We start from the raw sequence: 27,148 nt of genomic DNA, 5'->3' as shown, positions 1-27,148 counted from the left end.
TGAAGTTCATCGAGCCTTTCCAGCACGTTATCCCATGTCCGAAGATGGGACATCTTCTGTGGCGATTGAGAAGCGACACGTCGAATGACGTCAGGAAGGCTAGTCTGATGGTTCTCGAAAAAGCACTGCTGCTCCTTGACGGACTTCACTAGCTCGAATACATCTTGCTGGTGCCGTACGTGGGAAGGGAGCAGACCGAGTATCTCTCCAAAGCTTTGTGTAGCTTTAAAGCCGCGAGTCTCAATCATACGAATGTATTGCTCGGTAGACCGAGCCTCTACAATAAAGTCCTCTTCCGAGTCTGAAGAAGATGATGACTGATCAGAGCTATGCGGTCCTGTCTCCGGAAGTCTGATCTGAGGCACTTGCGGGCCATCGTTCTGAGACTCTCTGTCCGAATCGGTTTCCCTACCTGCCGAAGCCCGGGCCGCGGCCGTCACCGGGTGGATGGGTTCAAGAGAGGTTCTAGGGGTTTTTTCGTTCGAGTGCTCGTAGGAAGCACCCATGACATGCTTGCTTGAGTTGCTAGCATCTAGAGATGTTGCGGCGTAGAAATTCCCGCTTCCGAAATGATTGTGGTGGTAATGGAACTGATTCTGTTGCTCAGAGCGAGCACCCGAAAGTCCAGTCAGGGAGTTCCCACCAATCCTACCGGCATTGAGGAGGCCATTGCCATGAATGCCGTTGCTCGAAGCTTCCGTATTGAGGGAGTCAGAGCTCTGGGACATAGCGTTGTCTTTCTGTGCACGTCTTCGGAAAGCAGAACCAAGTCCAGTTCGCTCCACACAGGCAGCGTATCTGCGGAGTAGGTGATGGTCTGAGGGGATGCCGTGGGCATTGGACGAAGTTTGATCTGACTGCATGTACGCGTCGGACTAGAAGGCCCAGTGATGGGAAGTAAAATACGAAAGACAATACAATACTCAGGGGTGTGAAAATATCGAAAAGGAGAACTAGTCTCGACCATGACGGTTGAGATATTGAAGTTGGGGTCGTCTATTTATCGCCATCTTTCAAATCTCAATATGAGAGAGCTTCTATTTTCATGCCGCCGCCTTTGAGCCGCTTTACTATTTACGAGAGTGGTGATTACCAAGTGCTCCATCAAGAAATCGATGATGGAAAACACATGTCTTCATCATCTTGAAAGCATTCTGGTCCGGACGATGTCGTTCCGCGAGCTCAGCTCAGTAGCAATCAGGCTCTCGCCTTGTGCCAAGTCAGCCATCGGTGTAGAGACGCCCAATCGGCGTGTATTTCCTCACAGCCAGTGCGCCCCCGCCGCCTTACAAAAAGCCCATGTATACAGTGCTCGAGGATTTCGCGAAAGGGTTGCGCCAATCCGGGAAGTGGTGAAGTAGTTCTCTCAGCAAGTCAGCTCTAGGCCTCGTTTTCAACAAGAATGAGGCGGGCGGGGTGCATGTCAGGTTGACTGGAGGTGTGGTGAATAGACACATCAACGCCACAGCTGACATTTCCTCCCAGCCTGCTGCAATAGATTATGCATTCAACAAACTCAACGAATCGAACGTGCAAGTTGTCATACGTGGATGTGCTTCAATCATTGACGATACTTATCTCAACCAATTGCGTGCATCTGGGCCTAATAGGTGTGTTTGCCAGGTGTGTATGCTAGGTAGGGGGCCAGGTGACAACAGGAATCACTTCTTGTTCTCATAGAAGGCGGCAGCACTGCCCCAGTCGAACTTGAATTCTCTTCAAATTCTCAAAGGCCCCTAGATTCTCAAATGCCGACGTGGGCTTCACTTTCCTCATCGGCACAATTCTCGAGCCCTCCCTCATATCTACACGTCTTACAAGTCGAGGTTATCTGTGGAACTCCTTGAATCGGCGTAAAACAAAGATGGCTGTACGTGGCCTTCTTCACATTCGTAAATTACTTTCATATGTTTACCAGGGAACAGGAAATCGTCGGTCTCGTCGCTGCTTGCGGCCAAATACTCGGTGCAGCACTCCAGACCATCCAACAAATTGCAAATGCACTGGAACGAAGCAAGAAAGGCTTCAAGACCCTTGACAGCGTCTGCACACACATTGCAATCACGCAACATATTCTTGAAGACATCGAAAAAGTCAACGAGGCATACAATGGCGCAGGGGTCTGCGCTGCTGTAAAAATGGTCAGAGAAGCGGCCTATAACCTCAAAGTAGCTGCCGAAGCATTCGGCTCCCCTTCCGAAGGCAGATTCAAAACCTTTCTGAACGAACTCATCCGCGGTGAGGCTCGGCTGCAGAGATTCGACAGGCTGCAAGTCGATCTCGTTCTGGCTCAAACCACATTGATCACATCCTTGGTAGCGAATAACCATGTGAGAGGCAAGGATAAGGGGAAAACTTACATCACCATACCAATTTTGGAGCGAGTCGAAAATCTCATCGGCAATGATGCAAAAGTCAACTTTCCAAGCCGCATCTTCAACCTCCTCAAGAACCATGGTGAGGCAATTGGCGATGGAATAATCTGCAAGGTTAAAACTCGAGATCTTGAGATGCTCATGCAGGACTTCCTGGAGGAGATCTCCAACTCAGGCGACATGACTGTACGGGTCATGAACCACAACCATGTCAAAGACGAAGGAATGATGACTGCTGATATTGGAGAGCCTGGCGGGGGCATACCGCAAGTCAGCAAGGTGTATGCGAAGTTCAACGTGGTGAGCGACAATGGTTTTATCTCGGCTGGCCCAGCATCTTTTGAGACAGTGACAGGAATGAAGGGGGTTCAATCTGCGTTGAAGACATTGCAAGGAGACAAGGAAACTGCTATCAAGTTACTTCAATCCGCCATCCCGGGTTTCAACCGTTAGCGAGCTTTATGCAAAAGGAGGCTTGGTGTAGGTATTCAGGGATTATTACACGCGAAGAGAATCGATCAAATTGGATTGTTCACGTCGGGTGAGGTTCACAGCGTAATTAATTTGTTCAACCCAAGTGCCATCAGCTTGATTCTCTCAACGCATTACTCTCCATCGATTTCGACATCATGTAAGTCTTGGGGTGCCATGATAATACTTAGTAGTTTGAAGTATGATCGCCACCTCACGACTTGAAAAGGTCACTTTCAAAGCCCAGTAATTCCAACCGACAGTGATAATATATCTAACCATCACCAAGCTCGCTTTTTGGAGTTGGCCTTACGTAAGTATCATGCCGGTAATGAATGATATCAACATGACATGTAAGCACTTGGGACAAATGATACTTGAAGCATTCAAGATGCGGCAATAACATCCAAATATTTGCCTGTAACTTGGGCCCCTCGACATGTGGTCTAGTTGAATCAATGTAGCCAAGTCTGTAACCTGACGGGTGTATCCATGCAATTAGGAATTTGGTCACTATCAAGCTGCAACAAACCGACTCCAATGCATGTATGCACTCTCCGGCGACCTTCACTGTGAATAGTTGACAGTAGCTTGTGTCCGAACAAAGCTTCGGTGAGCATCAAATATGCACGAGGTACACAGATTTCCATGTCCGGGAGAAAGCCTTAGCCTTAGCCTTAAAGGTACATTGCACTCATTTCTCCTCACTTTAAATAAGAGTTGTGATCACTTCATGGCCGATTAAATAATATCGACCTCGTCGTCTTTCACTTTTCGAACGTAAATCACCGAAAGCATTTTCGCATATACGCTTTTCAACCGCCCAAGCAATCAGCAAAAGCAGAATTAGAGAATCAGATATTTCTTTCCAAATATTGGCCTATCCAAGCAGAGATCGGCGTTAAGCAAGGTCAATTTGATGTTCCGAGAAAGGCCTGCCCCATCCTACCGAGCACTGCGCCTAGCGCTTTTTGCGAGACTACGGCGAAGAGTGTAACCTAACTCGTGTAACGTAGCCAATTCAGACTTCAGCATGGAGTGAAGTGTGCTATCATCGTTGTTATGGCTTGACGACAAGTAGGAACTCGTAATGCTTCCACTTTCTAAAGTCTCCCAAACGATGTTGTTCCTATCCAAGGTAGATCCAAGTGTCCCAGACAGGTTGAATATCCAGCGTCTTCCAATTTGGAGCATTGAATTGAGCTCATTACGCAATTTCAGACGAGGATCGGTAGTGCCAAAGTGATTTAAGACGACTGCTCCCAATTAGTACGTGTCTTTTACGCTACCTTATTCGATCACTTTCAAGACCCGGATTGGTATAGAGTAACCTACAGGACTGGCTAAGTAAAGCATCTCCAATTCTTATGAAGGACTCCAGAGCAACCACGCCAAATATGTGCAATGCGTCATTGGCTGGGGCGTTGAGAAGCTGATCAAGTTCATGAGTCGAAAAGTCCGATAGCCACAAACACAGGCGGTTGCGCTCCTCATTCAAGAGAAATCTTTCCATATCCCATCGGCTATCCTTAGAAGGCGAACCTAGCATTGGACTTTTGGTCGGGCTGTTCTCGAGAACACACTCGCCTTTGACGTTTTCATTCCAGTCCATCTCTCCGAGTCGGTCTTCTTCGATATTATCACCCACAGACGACAATGGACTCTCAGCCGAAGCGTGAGCGGGCTTTCCTGGAGCTCTATTCAGTGCCCAGGTCTTCTCCTGGACAATGTTGAACCAGACGTCTAGGATCAAGGAGCTGAGATGGTGCAGGGATAGACTTTGGCCCAGCACACGCTCTGCTGTGTGTGTCTCTGAGTCCGTCTTAGGCATTGAAAAGATGAATGTGTGCGAGATCAAAACCTGCCGTATCAATCCTGAAGACAATTGTTAACAGTGGTGAAAGAGTTGGAGTTGAGATTGAGAAACGAGGTGGGAATTAGCTACATCCTGGGAACGGAACAAATATTGAACATGAAATTCTGTGTGAGGCTCTCAACGACGAACCCCCGTCGGTTCAACGCAAACCTGCCTTTCTCAGCTCCAAATCGGTGATCAATCACGATTAATAATTCCAGAGATACCATTACTTCCGTGAAAAGACAATAGTGGTGTGTAACTTCGCACAGACTGTGTGTCGCCTTCCCACTATTTGCTCATTATCGAGCTTCGGTGAGGGCATGCCTCCCCAGATTCCTGCTGGTGCCCCCCCTTAGTGCTCACAGGATAAGGATGACATGTGGAATTGGTGGAGCCTGCAGAAATTAGTCTACTGTATCTACCCTTTTGGATTTGCTTGCAGCAGAGACGTGGTCACGAGCCTTCATGTGCATGAGCATAATGTGACCCTCGGCCTTGATCCTAATGACTCCATCACGCCATCGCGATCTTTTAAGCTGCTGTTCCTAGTCTTTCAAATCATGTAGCTTACCGAGATGAAGAGAAGTCATCTCGCAACTGCCGGGCTTTCGGTGTCTCGGCTTGGTCAGGCATGGCAACACCTCCGCATATCCCCTCTCTGAGGTGCAGCTCTTCCTGGGAAACAGACCGAAAATACAACCTTTAGAAAGTATCTTAGTGCGTATTTACAGGTTACACACTGTGTCTCGTCTTCTACGAGGCCTCCTGTAGTGTTGGGGCCATGGAGGAGACTAGGAGTTGGTGTGGCGATGAAACAAGGCTTCTGAAGCACTCCCTCCTCATCTTACTCGGCTCTGAATTTAGCCATCTTACGACATGGAAGAAACCTTCGTTCCTTGAAGACCTTGAGAAAAGAGGCTTAGCTCCGTCGACAATTGTTGTAATTTTCAGGACTGGCTTCGTCATCATAATGTTGAAGAGAGCTGGGCTACCTCGGTATGATATGAGCACAGGAAGTTCAACAACACCGAAATGAAGTATAGTGAGTTGCCGGAATCCGATTGAATATCAATCAATAGTTGTGCAGAGTGTATAGAACATAAGTTACATCATGAGTCACTCGAATACGGTTACTTATACCTTCCGATTTCCGACTTTGGTCAAGTTGGAACACCTCGACACACACTCACACTGTTACACCTTCAACATTAAGGACATGGACAACGCGTGCTCAGAAGAGCTCGGTCTAAAGTTCGCAATGATGCAGTAGAATTGGCGATGAAAGCATGCCCTGCTGCATGAAGTCTTGTGTATCAAGTTTTCATTCATGGGCGGGAGACACCTCCAAGTGTCATTGGAAACCTTAGAACTTCTCTGCTTTAGAATTCGAGATTTTCTGCAAGACAACAATATTTTCACTTCTCAAGACGTGAGATGAGACGTCATGTATTCAACTCAAGTATACAGGCCCTAGCGCAGAACATTGTTCACCGGGCTCAGACTTGTGAACCGGTGTCTCAGAGGAATGGAGCTATTCATGGAAGCCATTGAGAGCAACACCATGCGTCTTTAGTATTCCAGACCCGCCATAAGTAGAAGCCTGTTTGTGCGATCAGTCTGAAATTTGAGACCCGGAAAGTGAGACTCTCTCTTCCACGTTTAGACGCGTGGTCAAGGTAATACTATATGGTAAACAGGTCCTCTCAGCTTACAATATGCGTGATATGTCGTCGAGTGGGATCACGCTCTCAAGCGCTCGATGGTAGTCTCATAGATTTACTCTAACCAGAAGGGAGTGGCAGTCTCTCTGATACTAGGTAGTCTGAGACACGTCCGAAAGGGACCCACCAACTCTATGAAGACCAAAAAACATATTGAAAACGTAAAAAACATACAACACCAGGTATTCGCTGGTCGTCACCGACCCAACTACTAATCCGGCCCTCACTGGCTTATCTATGGGAGAGCGGACGGGATCCCGAGTTCTCCAGTGGGTATGGTCGTATGTGGTGGTCGAAAGCAGTCGGGCGGCCCAAGGACGACCGCGCGAGGGAGGCTTGGCTCACGGTCCACGATGGCCTTCGCATTCCCGGTCAGCAAGTAGGGAAAATCATGTACAGTAATGTGTAATGCTTTCTGTGGGCCTACATCTGTCCTCAAAACGCCGCCCGTCCCTAATGCTTCTATGTGTATCGTCTCCGGGTCTTCCGGACTTTATTAAGTAAAGGCCGTGAAAGGGTATGATTTGAAGAAAATGAGAGGGAAAACGGCAAAACAAACACAACGCCCCGCCAAGTCTGCTCATTTCCGGGTAAACCGAGAGAAGAAGCTCTTCTTTGGCTCTTTGTCCTTGTCCTTTTCCTTCTTGAGACCCCTCGACCTGCTCGCCTCTTCTTGGGTATCGAGCTGCGTGGTATTGTCGTTCATGACCTGTTGAGCATGAGAGACAGTTCCAGGGTGAGGACCCGGCGGCGGCCCCGCTGGTGGACGAGGCGGTGGCGGCGGTGGTGGAGGGCCCGGATGACCCGGAGGCGGGGGCCCGGAGGCGGCGGTAGCGGAGGCAGTCCGTACTGATACTGCGGCGGATACGGGTTCTGCCCGGGCGGTGGCGGGAAGGTATATGACATTGGCGGTCCGCCTGGAGGCGGTGACGCAGGTGACGGCGGTAGAGCGTAGCTTTGTGGCGGGGCCTCGAGCATCGGTAGCTGATTCTGCTGTTCCTGCTTCTGCTCGTCTGAGAAAAGGTCAATAACCTTGCCGGAGCTGAAGAGTCTCTCGTACACGGCGAGCGTGGTGCCAAAGTCCTTGTGGCCGTCGACTTTGACGGCGTCGAGGAGCTCCAGGACGTAGGTTTGGCAGTTGTTGGTGATGAGGTTGTAGACTGGCTGCCGTGATCTGATGCTCTGGATGACGTATTCGCCTGCGCGACGGATGGCGTCGTCGTTGAAGGTGGTCTCGCCGACGGTGAAGGTGCGCCATTCTTCGCGCTTGTATCGCTCATTGGTGTAGATGACGTGAAAGCTCTCATCCTAGACGGGGTGGGTTAGGTCATGGATGGGGAGCGGTGAGTGAAATGAGATGAGAGGACTCACCATCCACAGCTGGTGGGCGTAGTCGCCGACCAGAACGGCCCAGTGCTGAGTAGGATCGGGATACTTGTTGATCTTTTCTGTAATCATCTTTCCCAGACCCGTTTCTTCGGCGAACCACTTGCCGGCGAGGCCTCCGACGGGATGCCAGCCGACTTCGACGACGCGTGAGGGGCCATTGATAACGGGCTGTGTGACGGGGACGACATTGGGGGTCTGACCCAAGCCGACGGCATGCTTTAAGGCGAGTTCACCTTTATTGTAATTCTTCTTTCTGCCATTGAGTCAGCGCAATTGCCTCTTACATCAATGGTGAGCATGGCGGTGTAGTCAAATGATGATTGAGAGTGAGGGGTCGGAGCCTCCCTCATAGGGCTGGGATGGGGAGGGGCCGCAAGATGCAAGATGCGTAAAGTGCATGAAATGGGAAAGATGACGCGCATACAGGAACTCTCCCACTTTGTCCCGCTTTCTCTTCCCTTCCTCGTCGGATCCCGGTTGTGACATTGCGATATCCCAACGGTGCGGCGCGGCGCGGATTTAATGGGGTCAAATGCGTGTATGAAGTCGGGTTGCGGGGGGAGGAGGGAAGGATTAAGTGAGCACCGATGGGCGGCCAATTGGGGTCAGTCTGCTAGCTCCGGCGCAACAAGGAACGGCGAGCAGTGACAGACAGGTAAATCGGTGTTGTTTTTTGTTTGTTGGTTGGATTGGGGCGCCGCCAGATCTTGGAAGTGGGAAAGGGAAATAATTGGGAGGGGGAGAAAGGCTGGGCGTCTTACAAATGAGAGGCATTTGGACGGGAGCACGGAATGCACGGCAAGTACGACTAAAGAAAATTAACAGACAACAAATACCAAGGAGAATAGACACGATGACCGATTGCGAAACTTGCCATCGCCCACGAACACAATCCACTGCCTCGATCCGATGGGCCTCGATGGCCGCGAGTTCGGGCTGACCGACACGTGGAGGCGCATTAACAATTTTTTTAATCTAATTTCCAGCTGCACCGCGTCTCAATTCAGCCAATCAAATTCACGATGCGACATCGAGTTGCTCTCTTCGGGGGCCAGAATCCACGCGGCCAAAGCGGCGCAGGCCTTGTTTTTTGCAACCACAGCAAGGCACAATCGAGGCTGGAGCACAGCTGAGATGGGATGCAAGTAACAGCAAGCCGCGGGTTCCGTCTGTCCAGCACTAATGAATCTCATGCACAGTCAACGGGCCGGTCCGACAAGGCTTCTTTTAACTTCTCAATAACATTTCATTGTCGATGACGGACCGTTCAGGGCTGCCTCTATCGCCTCCCGATCGGATTTTACTCATGTCTTGGCAGGCACCGGTTTCTCGGTGTGGGACTCAGTACCTACGCCTACTTAACTTAGTCCGACAGCTCTCGCGCGCATACGAATAAGTCGAAGTCATTAAATAACATTGCCCTCTCGCTTACCATCCATCCCATCGCAGTGAGCCGAGGAACCCGGAACCCGGATATACGGCAATGCATAATTGGCCATTATGAGATGGATCGAAAGCATCACATCTGCGCAAGCTCGGGCTCATCGTTCACAAGTCAAATCGTCATACTTTTCATGAGACTAGGCTGGCAACAATAATAATCTCATCACTTCGATCTCCCGCGAGTCAAGGTGACAGCCACTCATTAAGCAGTATATCACACGAGCCTTGAAATGGCCAAGGATGCTCGTCGTTCTTGAGATGCCTGCTTCCTGACATTGAGCCGTCTGGTCACTCATACTTGTCTTCTCACTCTCGTATTCCAGCGATAAATCCAGTGAAACGGTCTGCATTGATTTTGAGGCGTACAGAGCAAAATTATATGATGAGGAATTCGTCATAGAATAGCCCATGTTTTCGATGAGTATGCCGCGAATTATTTCTGGTTCGCGAAGATGCCCTGTGTCGTCGTCTATCAGAACGGGCAAGACCGATACAGAGTTCCAATCACTAGACTCGTAGTTGAGGCCCATTCATAAGCATTTCTCTTAGGTCATAGATGATCGAAATACGGCTTATTCAATATCAAGCTTTGAACATATTGAATCGTAACATCATGACCACCATCAGTAACAGCACAGATCTACATCAGTGTGAGATGTGCCCCCGGATCCCATCTGCCAACAAACCATCTCAAAGACATAGACATATCTCTCACCTCTAACTGACCCAAGTCTCAACGACCTTCTCAGCCCTCACCGCATCCTCCAAAATCGCCCTCCGCCTCTCCTCGCCCCTAGGCACAAACTCAACCTCGAACCTCTCGGGCCCCATAACAAGATCAGAATGGAACCCAGTCTCGATAGTCGTATCTAACCTCTTCCCTCGCGCAGGGACAACATCAAACTCCCAAGCAAGCTTCGCAATCGTCATCAAGATCTGGTTCTCGGCATAGTCCAACCCGGGACACATCCGCCGCCCCGCCCCGAAGTTATAAGTCGGGTGCCTCTTCTCCCGCTCCGCTGCCGCCGCCAGCTCCGGACGTACGCCCCACGGGTTGTCCATGTACCGCTCCGGCAGGAACTCGTCCGGACGGTCGTACCACGCTTCGTCCTTATGAATCCCGTACGTGTTGGTCAGGAACCTCGTGCCTTTGGGGAACGTGTAGCCAAGGTAAGTATCTTCCCTCGCGAGGACGCGGGGGACACCCGAAGGCGCAGCGGTGCGCCAGCGCATAGCCTGCGTGATCGGTTCTCGTTAGCTCTCAACTTCAAGAAAGGTCCAGCCAGAACAAGAAGTGAGACTCACCTCGTTGAAACAAGCCCTCAAATACTTCGCCTTCCCAAGATCCTCAAACCCAGGCGCCTCCCCCGGCCACACAGCATCAACTTCCTCCTGAAGCCGCCTCTGCATCTCGGGATACGCACCCATAATAAGCACCACGGTACTAGTCGTAGCAATAACAGTATCCACAGCAGCATCCAACGTCCCCGCCCCCAAGACAGCGAGCTCATGATCCCCATACGTCGGCCCCTTACCCGCGACCTTACTCGCCTCCCCCTCCCGAATCATCCTCGCCATAAGCGACTCCGTCTCCTTTCCCTTCCTCCCACCCGCAATCTCCGCTGCCTGCGCTTTAGCCCCGTCGAGCATGTGGTACATCGTCCCAAACATCCCCTTCTTCAGCGCCGCGGCCTCCCGCTTCCACCCGGCGAGGAACGCGGGAAAATACTTCATCACGGGGAACAAATCCACCGGCGGCGCCTGCGCGGGCGTGAGAAACCGCAACCACATATCCTGCGTCGCAAAATACGTCCTCGTCGAAGCGACCCCATCTCCCGCCGCGACTCGCTGCCCACTCATCACAGAAAGCGGCGTAGCTAGAGCCCAATGTCTCAAGTGCATGTGAAACTGCCCCGGATCATCCAGAATCATCTTCATAAGCAAGACAGCATGCGCCTCCTGCGCCGCGACGACACGCTTCAGCTCATTAGGGCCGAATAAATGATTCCGCAGCGCCGTGCGCAGCTTCTTGATGTGGTGGTCGTTATTCATAAACAGGATCGTCCCGGGGTTGATGAGCGTGCTCGTGATGAAGGGCTGCGGCCTGTCCGAGTATATCGCGCCTCGCTTCTCGTATAGCTCTCTGATGTGTTCTGCGCTAGAGAGGATGACGTAGTTCTCCGTGCCGATTTTGATGCCGAAGATGTCGCCGTAGGTCTGGCTCCATTCTTGGAATTTGAAAAAGGCCTTTTTGGGCGGGATCTGGAGCGCGTTGCCGAGGATTGGGATGGATGGTGGGCCGGGGGGGAAGTTGGGTGGTCTTCGGGTTGAGAGGACCCATTGGGCGAGGAAGAAGAGGAGGACTGCGGCGGGGAGAATCAAGACGGCTGGGGAGCCGAAGAAGGACATGAAGCTCATGGTGGTGGTGGTGGTTCTCGTTGAAAGGGCGAGTCGTCAAGCAGTGTTGGGTGCGATCATACGATCATACGATGTGGTCAAGGCAGAGAGCTGAGAATTTCTCACGCAACATCCCTCGGAAAACCAGCAACTCCTCGCCAACCCTCTCTTTTATGCTTATCCATCCCTCTCGGCAACCTAATCGACATCATCGCCCATCGAAGCTCGTGTAACCTCCGCCAAGCGCCTACTCGCGCAGCTCACAACATCTCACTCGCATCATATCGTGACATCGGCACTCTTCCCCATCCCCGACTGGACAAGACCGATAATCCCCACACTAGATGAGACCGTTATGATGACCATCCAACGTTACAGTAAGAAGCAGGCTTGTTCACTGTTGAGTGTGCATGGTGTTTCGACGGCCGATCTATCGTTGGGCACAGTTGGTCGGTCTAACATGCTGAAGCAGGGAAACCTTTGGCTACGTGTAATCAGCCATCGGCCCCTCTCCACGCCGGAGTTGGCTGCAATGATCAGATCAAACACCTGCAAGTGATTGCGGGCCGAAAGGATCTTGGCTCAAGTGATATGCAGTCAGCGACGCGATATACGACGCTGGCATGCGAGGACAGGCATTCGCGGCGTAAGCAAAATTGGAGTCACACGAGAAACCATTCTCCCAACGACGTTCTAGTACGTGGTTGTCAACCAATCACTTTACAGGTTTTCGTAACCTGCTCGAAGATTGCGAAGAGATTTTTTCCCAATTTGATAGATCATGGACAATCAGCAGCGAAATAGTGTTGCCCAGACATACCCACGGCGCTTTCTGAACCGGAAAGCCGTAGCTACATGTACCGCTCGCCACATTACATGCCGTTAGGAATTGCCGCTCTGCCTTGACGAAATACTGCCGGACGGGAGGTGAGAATACCAAACACGTCAACAATCAGCCCCGCCCGTGATAATCAAGAAAAACAAAAAGAGACGAGGGAGGCGCTGAGACTAATGATTTCCGAAACCGAGAATCGAACTCGGGGCTATGCCTAACCTTTCACTGGAGATGAGAGGGCATCATGTTGGCCACTACACCATATCGGATGGGTTGATGAGGACTTTGTCGTTGTGGAGGCCTAGATTCGGTGGGCATCCGGTGGAGCGGACCCTCTGCCCACACTGGCAGTCATCACACGATGTGGGGTTGGAGAATTTAAGAGAACCCACTTGGGAATCGCCTCACGCAACTGAACAAGAAACATCACAAAGCCTATCATACAATGGGGTTCACAATGCTTCGAATACTGTATAAGTTACAACTTTCATTCGTCATTAGGAAGCGTATCCTATTCATGATATCTGTTCGTCTCTGCTCCATCGCAGCGTGCAGATTGGCCTACATATACAGTGTACACTTTTTGGTCTTTTAGACGCCGAGGAAAAGCCTGCCACATCATCCGCAGGGACAGCGGTGTCCAACGAAGGCACGAAGGCCTGGCCTGGTATACCATCAACTCCGGTCCGTCCATCCATCTAGAGACCAGCCACCATCCAAAACCACCAAAGATAGGATACACAATGGAACAAGACATCCTTCCTCCAGCCAACTCTTGAGCGAGTGAAGGTCGAATCCAACAAGGAGTGTAAATGAGTCCGACATCCACAAACAACCCACTTCTGGTCGATGTCGAACAAGGGAGAATGAGACATTTCCCAGCATGCAGAAAAAATGTGATAAGTCGATTCCAGCGCCGCGCGTTTTCGGGTCCGGCGGATGAGGCCTCAAGCCCAGACGAGAAGTGCAGGGCAAGGAAGCAGATTAACGCCGTGTGTAGTGCCATCCTAGGATGACACTTTTTCATGACATAATACCTCAACAAGAGGTTAGAAAAATTGGGTATCAAAAGTGAAGCAGAATAAGGGGTAAAGTATGTCGCCGGAAATGTGGAAATGATGTTGTCCGTTCGATCAAATGTTGTCACGATGTAGGATGCCTAATCCGTACATCACATCGGTGTAGGCGTCGGCGCGCCTCGGTCTCGGCTCATCCAGCCAAAGAGGTCACCGCGGCCCTGGGTACTAGTGTTGCTAGTCTGGGGCTCAATTGGGGTTCGCACAGTCATCTCCCGAGGCTCCAGGAGTAGACTCTTTCGGTAGTAGCTGACTTGGACATTGCCTTGGTCGCTCTCACGAACACGCACAATCTGAGCCGCCATCCAATCCTGCATCTCGGGTATCTCGGTCAAACGGTAGGGAATCTGGAATCGTTGAAGCTCCCCGATGATCTTGGCAGTGCGGGTGTGCTTGTCGAAGTTGACGACGGTAAGACCACCGCCATTCTCCTCGCAGCCATCGCCACCAAGAGTAGGGATTTGCTTGGTCGCAGGGTTGCCAATGTCAACAAACGTGAGATCCGTCAAGAACATGCCGAGGAATGGCAAGCAAGGAGGGACATGGTCGTGCAGGCGAGTCCGGAGCACTTTGTTGTTCTGCGCAGGCTCGACAATGGCCTGCAGCGTACGGAGCATCTCGCGGCGCTTGACAGAAACAATGTCCCAGGTCTTGCGCAGACGGCTGATCGTACTGCTGTTCAGGCTGCAGATGATGGCCATGAGACCGTCATAGTTGTGGAGTTCCAGGCATTGATGAGCAACCTTGATCCACTGTTTGATGACGGCAGCACGCTTCTTGACTTCAGAGTGCTGCAAGATTGTCTCCGCGACGAGATTGGACAAGTCAGTAGACAGGGCTGACATGGCCTTGACGTTGGGTGCATCGACGCCGCCCTTCTTCATCCATTGGGAAGCAAGAAGTTCCTCGGGCATGATGGAGCAGAAGATGTTCATCTGTCTGATGGTGAGCTGGCGGGCGATTTCGAGAGGCTCAAAGTCCAAGACAGTGGGGTTGCTGCCACCGTTCTTCCAAGCAAACAGCTGGTGAATTTGGCTTTTGGTCAGAGCCAAGGGTGGATGCGGTGTGTCAGCCGGGATGTACTGCGCAATCGAAGTATTTGTCTTGCCCATGGAAGACACAAGGCGCGGGACGAGGGCAATGTCCTTGGCAACGCGCTGAGCAAGTTCCAGAAGTCGCCGACCAGCGGAAGGCAACACTGCACCAAGCTCGTACTCCGCAAAGGGCTCAATGAGACTGAGGGCTTCGCGGTCAGTCTCGTCGCGCCAGTGCGATTCGAGCCAACCCTTGAATGCATTGTACACACGGAGCCTGACTGGGCCGGCCATGTGGGGTGCCTCAGCGACGTAGTGGAATCGATCGATGAGGGTCTCGGCCAGCTTGAGCGGGCTGCTAAACAATCGGAAGGTGAGATAGAAAGTTGATACAAACGTCGCGTCGGGTGTAGACTCATGTGTTGTGAGACGCTCAACAAGAGCTGCGAGGGAACCGCCGGTGACTTGGCCCTCTTTGTTGAAAATCAGCTCATGAGCGTAAGTCTTCTCCAGCATCTTAGACTCGACATCGTCGACCTCTTCATTGATGGCGTTTGCGCTTCCGGCGTTGCTGAGCTCCGACATGGAAGGCTTGAGTTTTGGTGCCAAAGAGTGATCGGGTGTGGTCGCCCTGGTAGATGTTTGGGAAACCAGGCTGGCCTCGGAGTCTCGGCTGAGATAAGTGCTACTGCTGCCCGCGCTGGACGCAGCCATACTGTCAACACGGGATGAACTGTTGTAGTCGCCATCCTGGTTTTCAATGGGGCTGTATTCATCTCCCGGGAGCAGGGATGTGGACAGTTTGGGGAGAGGCGGAAGAGTCGGCCGCATCGATGATACGGAAGACACCATGTTCGCAATGTGTTCATTGTTTAGTGAGGACGGTCGTGAATTAGGGGCAGAAGAGTTCTGAGACGAAGGCCGACGTCGGTGACCGAGAGGTTCACTACCATCGACGGGTGGTAGTTGAGGCAGTGGCTTATCGTTGGCGACGAGACTCGGTCGTTGCTGGTGGTGGGGCGTTGGCGGCACAACGGAGTGCATAGAGTCAGAACTTCTAGTCGACCCCGCGACACTGGTCGCCTCGGTGGTGGTTGTTTCTGCAACGGATGGTGCGATAGATGGCCTACGGTATTGCGGCTCAAGGGCAACATCCAGAACGCTAAGATCGATACCCAGCTCGCCGGCCTCAAACTCGCATTCGAAGTCGCCAACACGTTCAATAGCCCACTTGGTCTTGGCTACACACTCGCCGGCAGCCTTCACACAACCCGTTGCGGCCATCAACAGCAGGCTGTTGTCCTGTGGCATGATAACATCGGCATCCTGGAACACCGCGTGGCGAATGATCTGACCTGCCGCTGTTACCAACTCCCGGATTCTTTCAAACATCATATCCCTCGCTTTGACCAGCATATCAGAGCTGGTGCTCTGACCACATACAATGTCAACAACAGCCAACAGCTCTCCACCAGATGTCGCCGAGAGCTTGATGGCGAAGGCCAACTCCGGCCGAGACTGGGACTGCAAGTGCAGACGGCCAATGAAGGAGCCCAGGTGGGACAAGAAAGTATCGTGGCTCTTGTTGAGGCGTTCCGAGACAAGATGATGCGGCCTTGACAGGGGAGAAGGGCCAGCCAATGAAACGCGATGTGAGATGCTGGATGACAGCCGTTTGACATTTTGAGACATGCGGTGCGAGTTGGGACTAGCGGGGGACTGGAGGGTCGAAAGCCGCCTGCTATTCGGTGCGTTCGACGTTTGTGCCGCATCGCCTGTTTGCGAGGGCGTACCCCTGGTGGGTGTTCCGTTCGTCGGTCCTCGGGAAGCTGCATTGTGAGTGGCATCGAACTTGATCTGATCTGCAGGTGGCGTCGGTGGGATGTAGGATTCTTCAATAACAGTAGCCATGACAGTCACTGCGGGGGCGCGTTGCCTACGATCATCCTCAAGGATGTCGAAAAACCTTACGCCCTTAGTTACGATCTTGAAAGCCTTCAGGATCATTTCGTCAATGATATCATTGACATCTTCTGTCGGTTGGGCGATGCCCTTCTGGGCCTCTTGCAAACGCTTCGCTGTCTTCACCAAGGCCGACAACTCGGAAAGTAGTGTCTTGCGTGCGCGCCGTAGACTTTCGTTGCGGGTTATGATAGCCGACTCCCTGGTCAGGCAGTGCGTGCGTTCCTTTTATGTTGTGAGTAAAATGTAACAGGAGGGGGGTCGTAGCACAGAGTCAAAAGCTTACCAACAGATAGCGTACTCCCGCGATGATGCCCTTCATGAATTCTTGGTTTCCGAAAATTTCGCTGTCGTTTACCGATGTGCTGCGCAACAGATCCCAGAAGTTGAGCAATGCTTTCAAAAGGTTCCTCATCTCTTCCGGGTCATATGCCTCGCAATAGTTGGTCGGAAGCCATCCCCTTGCGCCTGATACCAGCAGGGTTCCGTCAGCCCATCCATTGGTGTGAATCGAATGCACCAAGATAACATCTCCCTCATTCAGTGGAAGAGTAACGCTCGAGTCGGTCATGGCATAGCTTGGATGGAAAGGATAAAAGGCTCGCAGGAAGTTGTGGAAGACCGGCGGTGGCAGCTGGTCGGCCGCCAGGTCTTCCTGCGACCCATTGGGCGTTGCGGGCGGTGTCATGTGTGATGTTGTGTACGACTTGGAGCTGTAGTGGTCTTGTTTCGAAGACAGAGCATCGCAGGATCTGGATTTGTGAAGCTTGAGAGGGGCCACTTGGAGGCTGGCACGCATGGAATGGTCGCTCAGCATTACCATGGCTGCTGCTGGCGGATCTCGTAGAAAAGCATGGGCAACAGTCGTGTAAGCGATGTGCGCGCGGTTAATAGTCGTCGAGTTTCGAGGCCGCCTCCTCAGTCGGGTCCAGGTCCGATATGCAGTCGTAAAGTCAGGCCCAACCTGTCCCTCGAATACGCTATCGTCCTGCTGCGCCTCTGCTGTGGCCTCGTGCAGGTATCGGATAGGTCAATGGGTGCCGGTGCTTCGTCCACGCAAAGGTCCAGTCGATTCGATCCAAGAAATATGCGCCTCTGGCGTAGTGTGTGCGTGTGTGAGTGTGTGTGTGTCCTTCCCTGAAGAGCAATCGCAAGTCGCAAGTCCCTACTTCGAGTGGGTTGATGTTGTTATTGTTGTTGCGGTCAGGTGTCGAAATCGAGCTGTCAAGCTGATGTTGACAGTCAGTTGACGGCGGAAGAAGTGAACAGAGGAACAGCCCGCTTGGCCTGTGTGCAAGGTGGTTTTGATGGGAAGACGTAGAAGTTATGGAATGTAGGGAGGAGATGACGGGCATTGATGTGGGAGGGGAATAGGCATAGCAGGAATGTCATAGCCCTGGGACGGACGTGTTGGAGGGATCCTTGCCCGTGCTAATGGTGGATAGCTGCATACCAGGACCAGGGCTTGACTCAAGGTTTCGGGAGCCCAAGAAGAGGCCCCCCCCATGTGAGTGCCCAAAGCGAGGGACGATCACGTAGTAGGGAAGTGGAGGGTGGACTTTCTTGAAGGGGGGTGTCCAGCCAGGCCAGGCGTCCGGGAACTTTGGAGGGTGTGTGGATGAAGATGGAGGGATGGGCTTTCTTGGATGGATGGGCAATGGGTGGATGAATGTACCGTGCCACACCATATTGTTCCCCTGCCCAGTACGGATAGCGTACGTACCTTTTCGCCTTGCTCGATGAACTGGGTTCTCTTGGTTTTATTTTTTCTGATTTTTCTTTTGGCCAGTTTGTCGACGTTGAAGATCAGTTGGGGCCGCCCGCAAGACTAAGAGAGTAGTGCGCTGCGCGAGGACTGGCTGGGCTTGCGACGGAGGCAAGCTTGGTCTATCGTGCGTCAGTCTGGCGTCTCTTGTCTCCCGAGGGACGGCAACACGCGACCCTTGAGAGGAACAAAGAAAGAGCTCGAAAGCCCTAGCTACTGGTTCGCGCGTTCGTGGTGCGGATGGGATGGATAAATGGCAGGCGAGGAGAGCAGTGAGTGGCACGTATTGGATCGGATACATAGGTAACGGCGTTACGGAGTACGAAAGAGGAGAGCTGCTCCGTTCATAAGGTAGTCAAGAGGGACGGCGTGAGCAAAGGCATGTCACCGCCGTATTGACTTTCCCATTGCCCCCCAGTTCGTTCAGGTGTGTGTGGACGGAGCATGTATGTAGGAAGCTGGTGAGGTGCCAGCGCCAGGGGGAGGACGGGGGAAAGAGAGAATGCGCAGAAGAATGAGAGAAGGCGCGAGGAATGCAATAGTTGTGATGTTCTGCTCGTACCTTATGCATATGCATATGCAGTGAAGCTCGAGCGAATGTGACGCTGAGTCGTTTTTGGGGGTGTACCGTGTGACAAGCCGACAGGCAAGACAGACAAGATGCCGGCCGAGGCGCCGCGGACGCAGGATGCAGACGCAGGTTCCGTCCCGTATCCCATCCCCCCCTTGACCAAGGTAGGTACAGTAGCTTTTTGACTCGGCCCTCACTCAGTTTCGTACCTTATTATTGGAGACCAGAGACAGGCAACCTTGGAGTCGGCAATGCAGCAACGCGGCGAGGTGAGATGTAGACAATAGCTAGCTGGATCGGTCCACCACTCCAGAAGGACAGGACAGGCAGAACGACAACGACAAGGTCTTCAATGGCATTCGGGAGAAACAAAGCGAAGAGTGTTGAGACTAGTGCAATATGCCTGGTGAAAACTGCACAGGGCCGGCGAAGGTTGCATCGTCAACGAGCTCTCTGCATCTTGGACGGCCCTCGGACGGTGCTGTGACCCGTGAGGTTTGGAGGGAGGCGCAAAAGTCGAGCGCACTGATGCCATGATACAATGACGGGAAATGGCCAGTGGCCGACTGGAGGTGCCGTGCGCGCGGCTGTCTTCATTGCCTGCCGCCGGCCATTGGCGAATAGCCATGCCATTGCAACAGACTTGACGCGACGGGGGCCAGACGAGGTCAGATACTCGAGGCCGCAATTTCGCAAGGCGGAGCGCGAGGCTAGGGAGGCGCCGTGGTGAAGTCTTGGGCTATGGCGATGCGCTCGGATTACTGGTTTGCAGCATCAGACGACAGGTGCCGATGGGAGAAGACAATCATCCTTGAGAAGGACGGCAGCAACCGACACGACACGTTGTTCGTCAAGCCGAGTCGTGGAATTCTTCGGAGGGCATACCGGCCCATGAGGGGGTAATTGCCAGCAACGTTCTTGCATTGCTTCTCGATATGCCGCGGTAAATTGCTGTTGTCGACAAGTATCGCAACCACGAACCACAGCATCATCTCCTGCAGGCTGCCACACCTTGAATTACGTCTGTTTCCTTCATGTCCCGAAACGACAACTGCCTTCCAAAGCTCAGGTCTCTCTCTCTCTCTTTCTCTTTCTTTTTCTCTTTCTCACGGACAGCGCCACCAAAGTTCGAGGCGCAAAGGAGACTCGGCGGCGGGCAGCAACGGACACCAGCAAGTTTCCCAATGGGAGGAACCACATCCATCCCATCCCATCCCAAAGTCGTTTCCCCTCATGGCTTCCTCCTTGTGTTGGAATCCACGATTGCTTCCATATTCGCGTCGACGTTCCAATCCGAAGGGAGTCCTTAGTCCCCAACTCCACCTCTTTCCGTGTCGCGTTGCTTGCCCACATGTATTCCGGAGGCGAAGTAAGGTGAGCCCGGTACTTTGATGATTGCTTCGTCAGCTAGAAAGTGTGATTCGTACACTTGCTGCGTCAGTGGCCTAGGTTTGAGTGAGAGTCAACCCCTTGCTCGCATCGGCCTAGTCCCAGCGGTCCCTCCCCAACCTAACGGCTTGCCCCTTGCCCTTGCTCGACGTTTTCCCTCCTCCTCGTCTTCTTTTCTTTTTCTTCCCGCCCAGCTCCCTCCTTCCCCCTCCCCCGGTATTGAGACCCTCAAAGACACACGATACGCCCTTGGGCGTGCACTGAGAACCAACTGGCCCAGTTGACAAAAACCAATTGCACCAACATGTGTGTACCTGGACCGGGTGGCCTGGGAGCTAGGTCCATCGACAGGGGGGCTCTTAGTGAACGACGGGGTCTCTCCCGGGCCTTAGTCTAGGGCTAGGGAGGAAACCATTCCTGGCTCGCACCCATTTCCTTTCCCTCTTCCCTCATCAGCGAGGAAGTGTGACGCCGAATTGACGACGAAGAAGAGTGACGGTGAAATAAAAGTGAATGACCAGGGGCAGGCCGTCGTCCATCTGGGGAATCTTTGCACTGCTGTATCCGCGCTGAAGGCTGCCATTATCCCATCGTCCTGATTCTGATCCCTTCGTCAGACTCATGGGCGCTTGCCCGGGACACCAAACCTTGGGCTGCAGCCCTCGAACAGAGCTTGTGGCGTTGCCTCCTTCTCCTACTCGTTTCCCTTGCTGTTTGCTGCCTGCAGGGCAGGTTCCGCTTGCCAGGGAGAATACGACGAACGACACATCAACTCAGCTTAGGGCAAAGTTGGCAAGGAAGTTGACGTGTGTTGCGCAGCCAGCGATGCAGACGAGTCAACCCACAACGCTCGTCTTTGCCGGGGACCAGGACCGCTGTGCCCCTTCTCTTCTTTTGAATATCTTGGTCTCGAGTTCTGGAGTCGCGGTCTCGGCCCTTGTGCCCTGCACTTCGTTATCACGCCCTCCCCCAGATTGCTGGGTCCAACGTTTCCAGTCTCCAGTCTGTTTGCGGGCTAGCTCATGGCAGTGGAGGCTCCTGGTTCTCGGGAGCAACATCGTTGGTGATATGCCCTTGTGAGAAGCTTTCGGCCATAGGTGCTGTGCTAATAATCTGTGCGATGTCTGTTGACGGGTAAACCGATGAGCGGCTCCCACACGATGCTCGATCGTCCTTGCTTGCGTTGGGCTCCCTGTCATGCCTTTCCGTCTCGCCTCTTGCGTAGGGCCGTAGGCCCAGTAAACCTGGCCGACAGCACCAGCCACTGTTTGTCCTAGCTACACAGCAGCGTCGGGTCGCATCATTGAGAGACTATTCGCCGGCCTACCGTCTGCCCCCGAGTCGAGGCACATTGTGACTATGCCACACCACCGGTCTTGCGCTGGACCCCGGCCTTCGGCCGTCTGAAATCCGGCTCGTTGCCGAGCGTGGATGTCTACCTAATACCCATGGATCAGCCGCTGCGAGTGTGGTTGATCGGCCGTCGTTCATCGACTCTTTGTGCAGACACCAGACATGTTCCGGCTATTTTTGACACTGCCCATTACCGGCCGGCGAGCGGACGAGAAGTACGGCAACACATGTGATGTGCCCTCCAGGTTACGACTTACCGGAACCTCGCATTCTTTTCTTTCTGTGAAGTTCGAGGTTGGGCCATGATGCTCATAGAGGAATTCGGAGCATTGGAAGAGTGCGGATGTGCCCCAGCGTTACCATCTATCCAGTCAAGGCTCGGACCCAATGACCTTGTTTCGGCCGCGATACTCCATTGAAATCGGGGAAAGCCCACTCGATTGGATATCCTGTCTGTTCCATTGCTCTTTGCAGTCAGCTATCTTGAATGCTAATTATTAGTAATAACCGACTCTCCCAAAAGATAGCCACCAGGACACGACGAGTCGCGCCGGCATGTTACTTCTTAGACGCACGCTTGACATGGCAAGGTTGGTGGGCTTTTGGTTGCCTGTCTTGGCCCAGCAACCGAACCGTAATAACTGGGCGCATATTTGTGCAAGTCAACCCATGCGAATCTGTCAGGACATCGTGTTGTTGATAGCGCACGGCTACGACTATATTTATCTTTCACCCGAATGCACATTGCTTCTCGCACATTGACGTCTTCGTTGACACTTGGTATTGGCCTCTCGTCAGCCGTACCACAGGGCGAGCTTGCGGAAAGCTAAGAGCGCAGGGCAGCTCTAGCTGCGATTTGTGTCTTTCCGGGCATCATTGTCAGCTTGTTCTAGCGGTTGCTTTTTCGTTGCGCTGCTGGTTTCGAGACTGAATGCTTCCGTGACTAGATGCTTCCCTAGACCTGGTGAATCTCCTTTGCTGTCTAGAACTAGACAATGCCGTAATTGTGTATACATTTTCCGATGTGACCAAAGGATCCTAGTCTAAATTGTTTCCGCCCGTACGGCTATGGTTTGAAGCGCGTCCTCAACCGCAAAAAGAATTTGATGATCATGGATCAACAAGCAAACGCAGACGCTTCTGAGTCGCTGGCGTGGGCTGCCCACAAGCCATCAGCCATAGATATGGCCTCATTTAAGACTGTTTCTCGGCTCTAGTGCAAGTCGCTCATTCCGGATATGAGGCTGTCCCGTGCTCATCAGGGCAGAGTAGCCAGAGACAGTCCTGACCAGATGTCTTTGAGTACCGTATCATGCCACCTGGACCATGCTGAGCCACCGGGCAAATTTGGCTTGGGGAAACCGAAGGACGTCGGATCATCATTGTAAAAGCCTCACAGGAAACAAGCCGCTCCGCCGGTATCGGGTACCGATCAGCATCAAACGGCGTGGAGTTTCTGCAGAGGCATTTGCGGCTGATTATGGTGGAAATATGGACTCGATAGCATGCACAACGCAATGCGAGGTAGGTGATATGTGTGATGGGCGACATGAATAGAAGCGGGATATGCGTCTATCTGCAACTGTCGCCGAGCCATGGTGGTCCCGTGTTGATTTTTTTGGCGCCTTTGCAAAGGAAGGACTGGCTGGTAATATTCGGCTGTGGTGTTACATGCGCCGGGGTGCAAGTCTGGTTCAGGGCGACGCTTCACGGCCCAATCTTCCATTCGACATCAGGCAATGGTACAGCAAATTTGGACGTCTGCCACAATGCCACTCTCGCGGTGGCAAACATTGGCTTGACGGATTGCTTATTCAGGTGTTGATGTCGTATTCGAAGTGGTGGCGGAAGCCTTCTTTGCTTATTCTATGATATGTCACTTCATCCCGGGCCGCCCACCGTTGCGCGCCTCATCTCCGACACGCTGCACGATGCGGCGTGTGATCGGGCATGAATTCTGCGGTGTACTCGATAGCGGGAGGCAATCGTCAGGCGAGTATGGTATATTGAAGAGGTGGAAGAATGAAAACGAAGAAGCAATGGCGGCTGATAGCTGTGGCTGTGGGGTTTTCGGTGTTGATGAGGTTACGAGTTGTGAGACCTTCAGGCGAAGGAGGAAGAAGCAGAAGTTGATGATTTGATGACGTTGGCGCTTACGTGCCCCAACGAAGGTTCCTTGGAAATGGAAAGAAGAAGTCTGAGGCAATTGCGCCCAGCATGGACTTGTTCCTGCCTTATTCCAAACCGGCAGGTACTGGATGCTATTTGCACCTTCCTTGAGACCCTACTTGCCTGCCACTGTTTTTTCCAGGTGTACACCTTCCGCTCTGCCCTGCCGTTTGCTTACGTAGTACGACCGCGAAAATGCAGCTGTTCAGCGGGAGCGCTCGGTGTGGAAGGCGCTGGGCAATTCGTTGATTACGTAAACCGTGCTTCCCAAACTGCTTCACGCACCTGAAATGCACCCAATTTTATTATCCGTAGTTATGCCCCCCGTCGCGTCCTTCACGAAAAGTTCAATCTCTGTACAACTTTGGCTGGCCTACGATGAACGACTACATCTATATCCGTACGGTGTACGGAGTACGCAGTCATACCTCGTATCATTGCCAGAACTGGACTAATCGTCCTCAGGGGCTCTTCTTCGCCAAGATCGGATATCCCGTCGTCACTCGTTAGTCTTCACCGGCTTCTCGTGGGCTGCGGCTTAGCAACCCTCGTTTGCAACTCCATCTCGCCCGTCACATATCCCCATCTCAATTCTCAAGCTGTGGAGCGCAGCCTGTTACCAACAGGCTGAAGCTACGATCTTTCGCCCCGTATTCCACCCGACGTCAACGGGTACCTGACCTGGCGGAGCGGCCACCATCCGAAGCCCTGGTCGTCTGAACATGCAACGGACAAGAGGCGAGACCCGGCTGCCGCACAAGGGGAAAGAGGATGAATCCAGGACCTCAGACTCCAGAGCCCAGACAGGGTATCTCGTCAATCTCGCTGGTCGACCCGTTGAACAACGGTCTATCAACCAGTTGGTTCCAGCTCCCAGCCTTTAACCCCTTCCCCCTCGTTGTCCACCGCTGCCATCCGGATCCCCGTCCTTGGCCTCCTCTTGGCCCTGCAAGCTTGGGTCATTGCTTGACCATTTCTAGACACCAGAAGCAAGCCAGGAGCACGCAGTAGGACACACTAGAACTCGGGAGCTTCGAGCACCTTTCCCGGCCGAGTCCTTCACCAACGCAAGCGAGGCTGTCAGCAACCTCCGGCATCGACTTCCTAGCGTGCTCTTTGTAGCCCAGTGGCACCGCTACTGCACCTTTTGCCGTATAGCACCTGCAGCTCCAAACCCTTTACAGATCACAACTTCGCACAGCCTAGGCGGCGGCCGGATGTGCCAATACTGATCCTCGATTCAGTTCTCGTCACCTTGCTGCGGGTCTGACTGCCGGGGTATACACCTTTTGGGAAGATAGCAAACTAGAACTGAACATGGCCCCTGTCTGCGAGCCTCGTTATAGGCACGTGCGGTCCACCCACCAAGACGGAAGGCATCGTGCAGAGATGCCGGTGCCAGGCCTTGATCCCGCCCCGGCCTAGAGTACTGCATCGAACTCTCGCGAAGTCTCCCCCGTCGACGCTAAACGCTAGACAAGCTATTGCCAACCTTGATGCCACCTCTTACTTGATCGACTGATCCCGTGTCGACAGGTCTTCCCAAGAGGCGAGTGCAGAGATCTCAAGTTCTCAAAGCCTTTGCCAATCCAAACGTACAGAGAGTCGATGACAGCGTATAGAACCTAAGCTCTTCGCGGTAGAACAATCCTCACGACAAGGCGAGGTGTAGACCCCATGTATGGATATCTTTGACCGGAATTCGCCGGGCGTCTTCAAGGATCCCTCATTTCCAAAGCTGCAGCGGTGACCAGGGAGCTTCAATCACCTTGACCGGCGCGCCGGATCATCCAACTGTAACCGGGTACGGTTACAAAGATATCATGCCCTCATTTGCTCATCCTTGACCGGCAGCAAAATTTCTGCCCTTGGCCGACCTGAAAGACCCGCAACTTGACCCGCCCATTTACAGCAGAAGAAATCTCATCAGTGTCAACTCGTCAACTTGTCGACACCAGCTTCGTTGTAAAGCCACGCCTGATGACGGATTGCCAGGCTCTTTATGGAATTTCCACTCAAGACTCTTTGGCGTAGAGGGAAGGGCTCGTTTTACATGTTCAGTAGGGTAGAATAATCTCTGGCTCCTCCACACATGAGATCGCGTGGCATGTCTATTCATTTGAGAGCATGAGATAAGCATGGAGTGCATCTGCGGATGGTATAGAAATGGGTACTTGGACGACAATAAACTAGATTCATCACACTCCAACAACGAGCTTCCTCTGTTCAATTCTATCTAGACCGATAGTAATACCGACGACCCACGCCTTTTGACTGCTTCTCGTCAAACTACCCACCATGGCCAGGCTAACGCAAGGGAGAGGGATTCCGACTCGCTGTCTGCAGCACCTATGCACATCCAGGGGTTCCCAGGCCTGGGCCTTGGGCCAGATCAAACTCTCAGAGCCCACGCTCCCTGGTCAGTGCAGCGCTCAACCTGCTTGTTTTCGATTGGTTCCCAGCTGGGCTGCTCCGTGAAGAGCTCTGAAGAAAGATTGTTGTCTCATTACGCATTCTAAACACAATCTGGGGAATGAAGGAGTCCCAATAGATGGTCACGACTCATTGCTTTGCATTTTCAAGCATGCATCCGCTCCATCGGGATCCTAGGGAGTCCGCTACGCAAGTTCACTTCAACGTATGCCACCCAGCAGGTTCGACTTACCGTTGGCCGCGGACTTTTCAATCTTCGCCAGTGTCAGAAGGGCAAAGTGGTTGCATAACGTCGAGTGTTTGAAATCGCCTTCAATGAGTCTCATCACATGGGAATCCAGTTGCAAGTAATGCAATGCGTTTGAGCTGTCACATTCTGACGAAGCTTCCTCTTGATGAATCCCAAAATGGCGTAGCAACCTCGCCTCCTGTTAATCAGCAAATATTTGGTAATGTTTTAGGTCTAGCAAACATCACGTCAGAACAGGTCGATCGGCCTCGTCCAACTCAATCCATCTTGGAAGCCAAGGGGCGATATGCAGGTTACAAGTCCTTCATCTAAGAATAGATTGGTAGGTAGAAAGCTCTGTTCTTGCAAAGGGCTCGCCTACCCATCCCAGGAGCCCGGAGCAGGTTCCTTTAACGGCCAACGTCTACTCAATTATCACTTGCATTTACGACGACAATCCAACAGGAAGCAAACATTTCGCCCGGAATGGAATATGCCCCACATCATCATCATCATCATCATCCTCACCAGCAAGCCCAACATGGCGTAGGGTGTGGCCAGCGGAAATCGAGCTTCTCCAGTAGCATCCGGGACCCTCGGCTTTCCTAACTACACCGGTTCCTGGCTCCTGGGTCCGATTTTGCTTCGTCATGAAGTTGAGAACTGCTTAAATGCATG

General features: G+C 52.5%; 4 protein-coding genes and 1 non-coding gene across 5 annotated transcripts; 1 reads left to right on the top strand and 4 right to left on the bottom strand.

The window, feature by feature from the left end:
- Positions 1 to 1,907: 1,907 nt before the first annotated feature.
- Positions 1,908 to 2,828, top strand: N0V96_010662 (uncharacterized protein; the record flags this gene model as incomplete). Its single annotated transcript, XM_053189290.2, has 1 exon — positions 1,908 to 2,828. One exon carries the CDS (start codon positions 1,908 to 1,910, stop codon positions 2,826 to 2,828), a length of 921 nt encoding a protein of 306 aa, XP_053053278.2.
- A 4,299-nt stretch (positions 2,829 to 7,127) lies between these two features.
- Positions 7,128 to 8,164, bottom strand: N0V96_010661 (uncharacterized protein; the record flags this gene model as incomplete). The annotated part of the gene is made up of 3 exons (XM_065759016.1): positions 7,128 to 7,733; positions 7,797 to 7,982; positions 8,099 to 8,164. 3 exons carry the CDS (start codon positions 8,162 to 8,164, stop codon positions 7,128 to 7,130), a joined length of 858 nt encoding a protein of 285 aa, XP_065612326.1.
- Positions 8,165 to 9,974: 1,810 nt separating this feature from the next.
- Positions 9,975 to 11,675, bottom strand: N0V96_010660 (uncharacterized protein; the record flags this gene model as incomplete). Its single annotated transcript, XM_053189292.2, has 2 exons — positions 9,975 to 10,493; positions 10,563 to 11,675. The coding sequence occupies 2 exons, from the start codon at positions 11,673 to 11,675 to the stop codon at positions 9,975 to 9,977; spliced, it is 1,632 nt and encodes a 543-aa protein (XP_053053280.2).
- A 995-nt stretch (positions 11,676 to 12,670) lies between these two features.
- On the bottom strand, positions 12,671 to 12,758 carry N0V96_010659. Its single transcript has one exon. It is a non-coding gene; the product is annotated as a tRNA-Glu (tRNA).
- A 902-nt stretch (positions 12,759 to 13,660) lies between these two features.
- BUD5 (Ras guanine nucleotide exchange factor bud5) lies at positions 13,661 to 17,384 on the bottom strand (the record flags this gene model as incomplete). Its single annotated transcript, XM_053189293.2, has 2 exons — positions 13,661 to 16,786; positions 16,848 to 17,384. The coding sequence occupies 2 exons, from the start codon at positions 17,382 to 17,384 to the stop codon at positions 13,661 to 13,663; spliced, it is 3,663 nt and encodes a 1,220-aa protein (XP_053053281.2).
- Between the last annotated feature and the right edge of the window lie 9,764 nt (positions 17,385 to 27,148).

Source organism: Colletotrichum fioriniae, assembly GCF_027942845.1.
Source record: "Colletotrichum fioriniae strain IMI 355084 chromosome Unknown scaffold_15, whole genome shotgun sequence".
Taxonomy (NCBI): domain Eukaryota; kingdom Fungi; phylum Ascomycota; class Sordariomycetes; order Glomerellales; family Glomerellaceae; genus Colletotrichum; species Colletotrichum fioriniae.
This window is presented reverse-complemented; position numbering and strand designations above follow the sequence as displayed.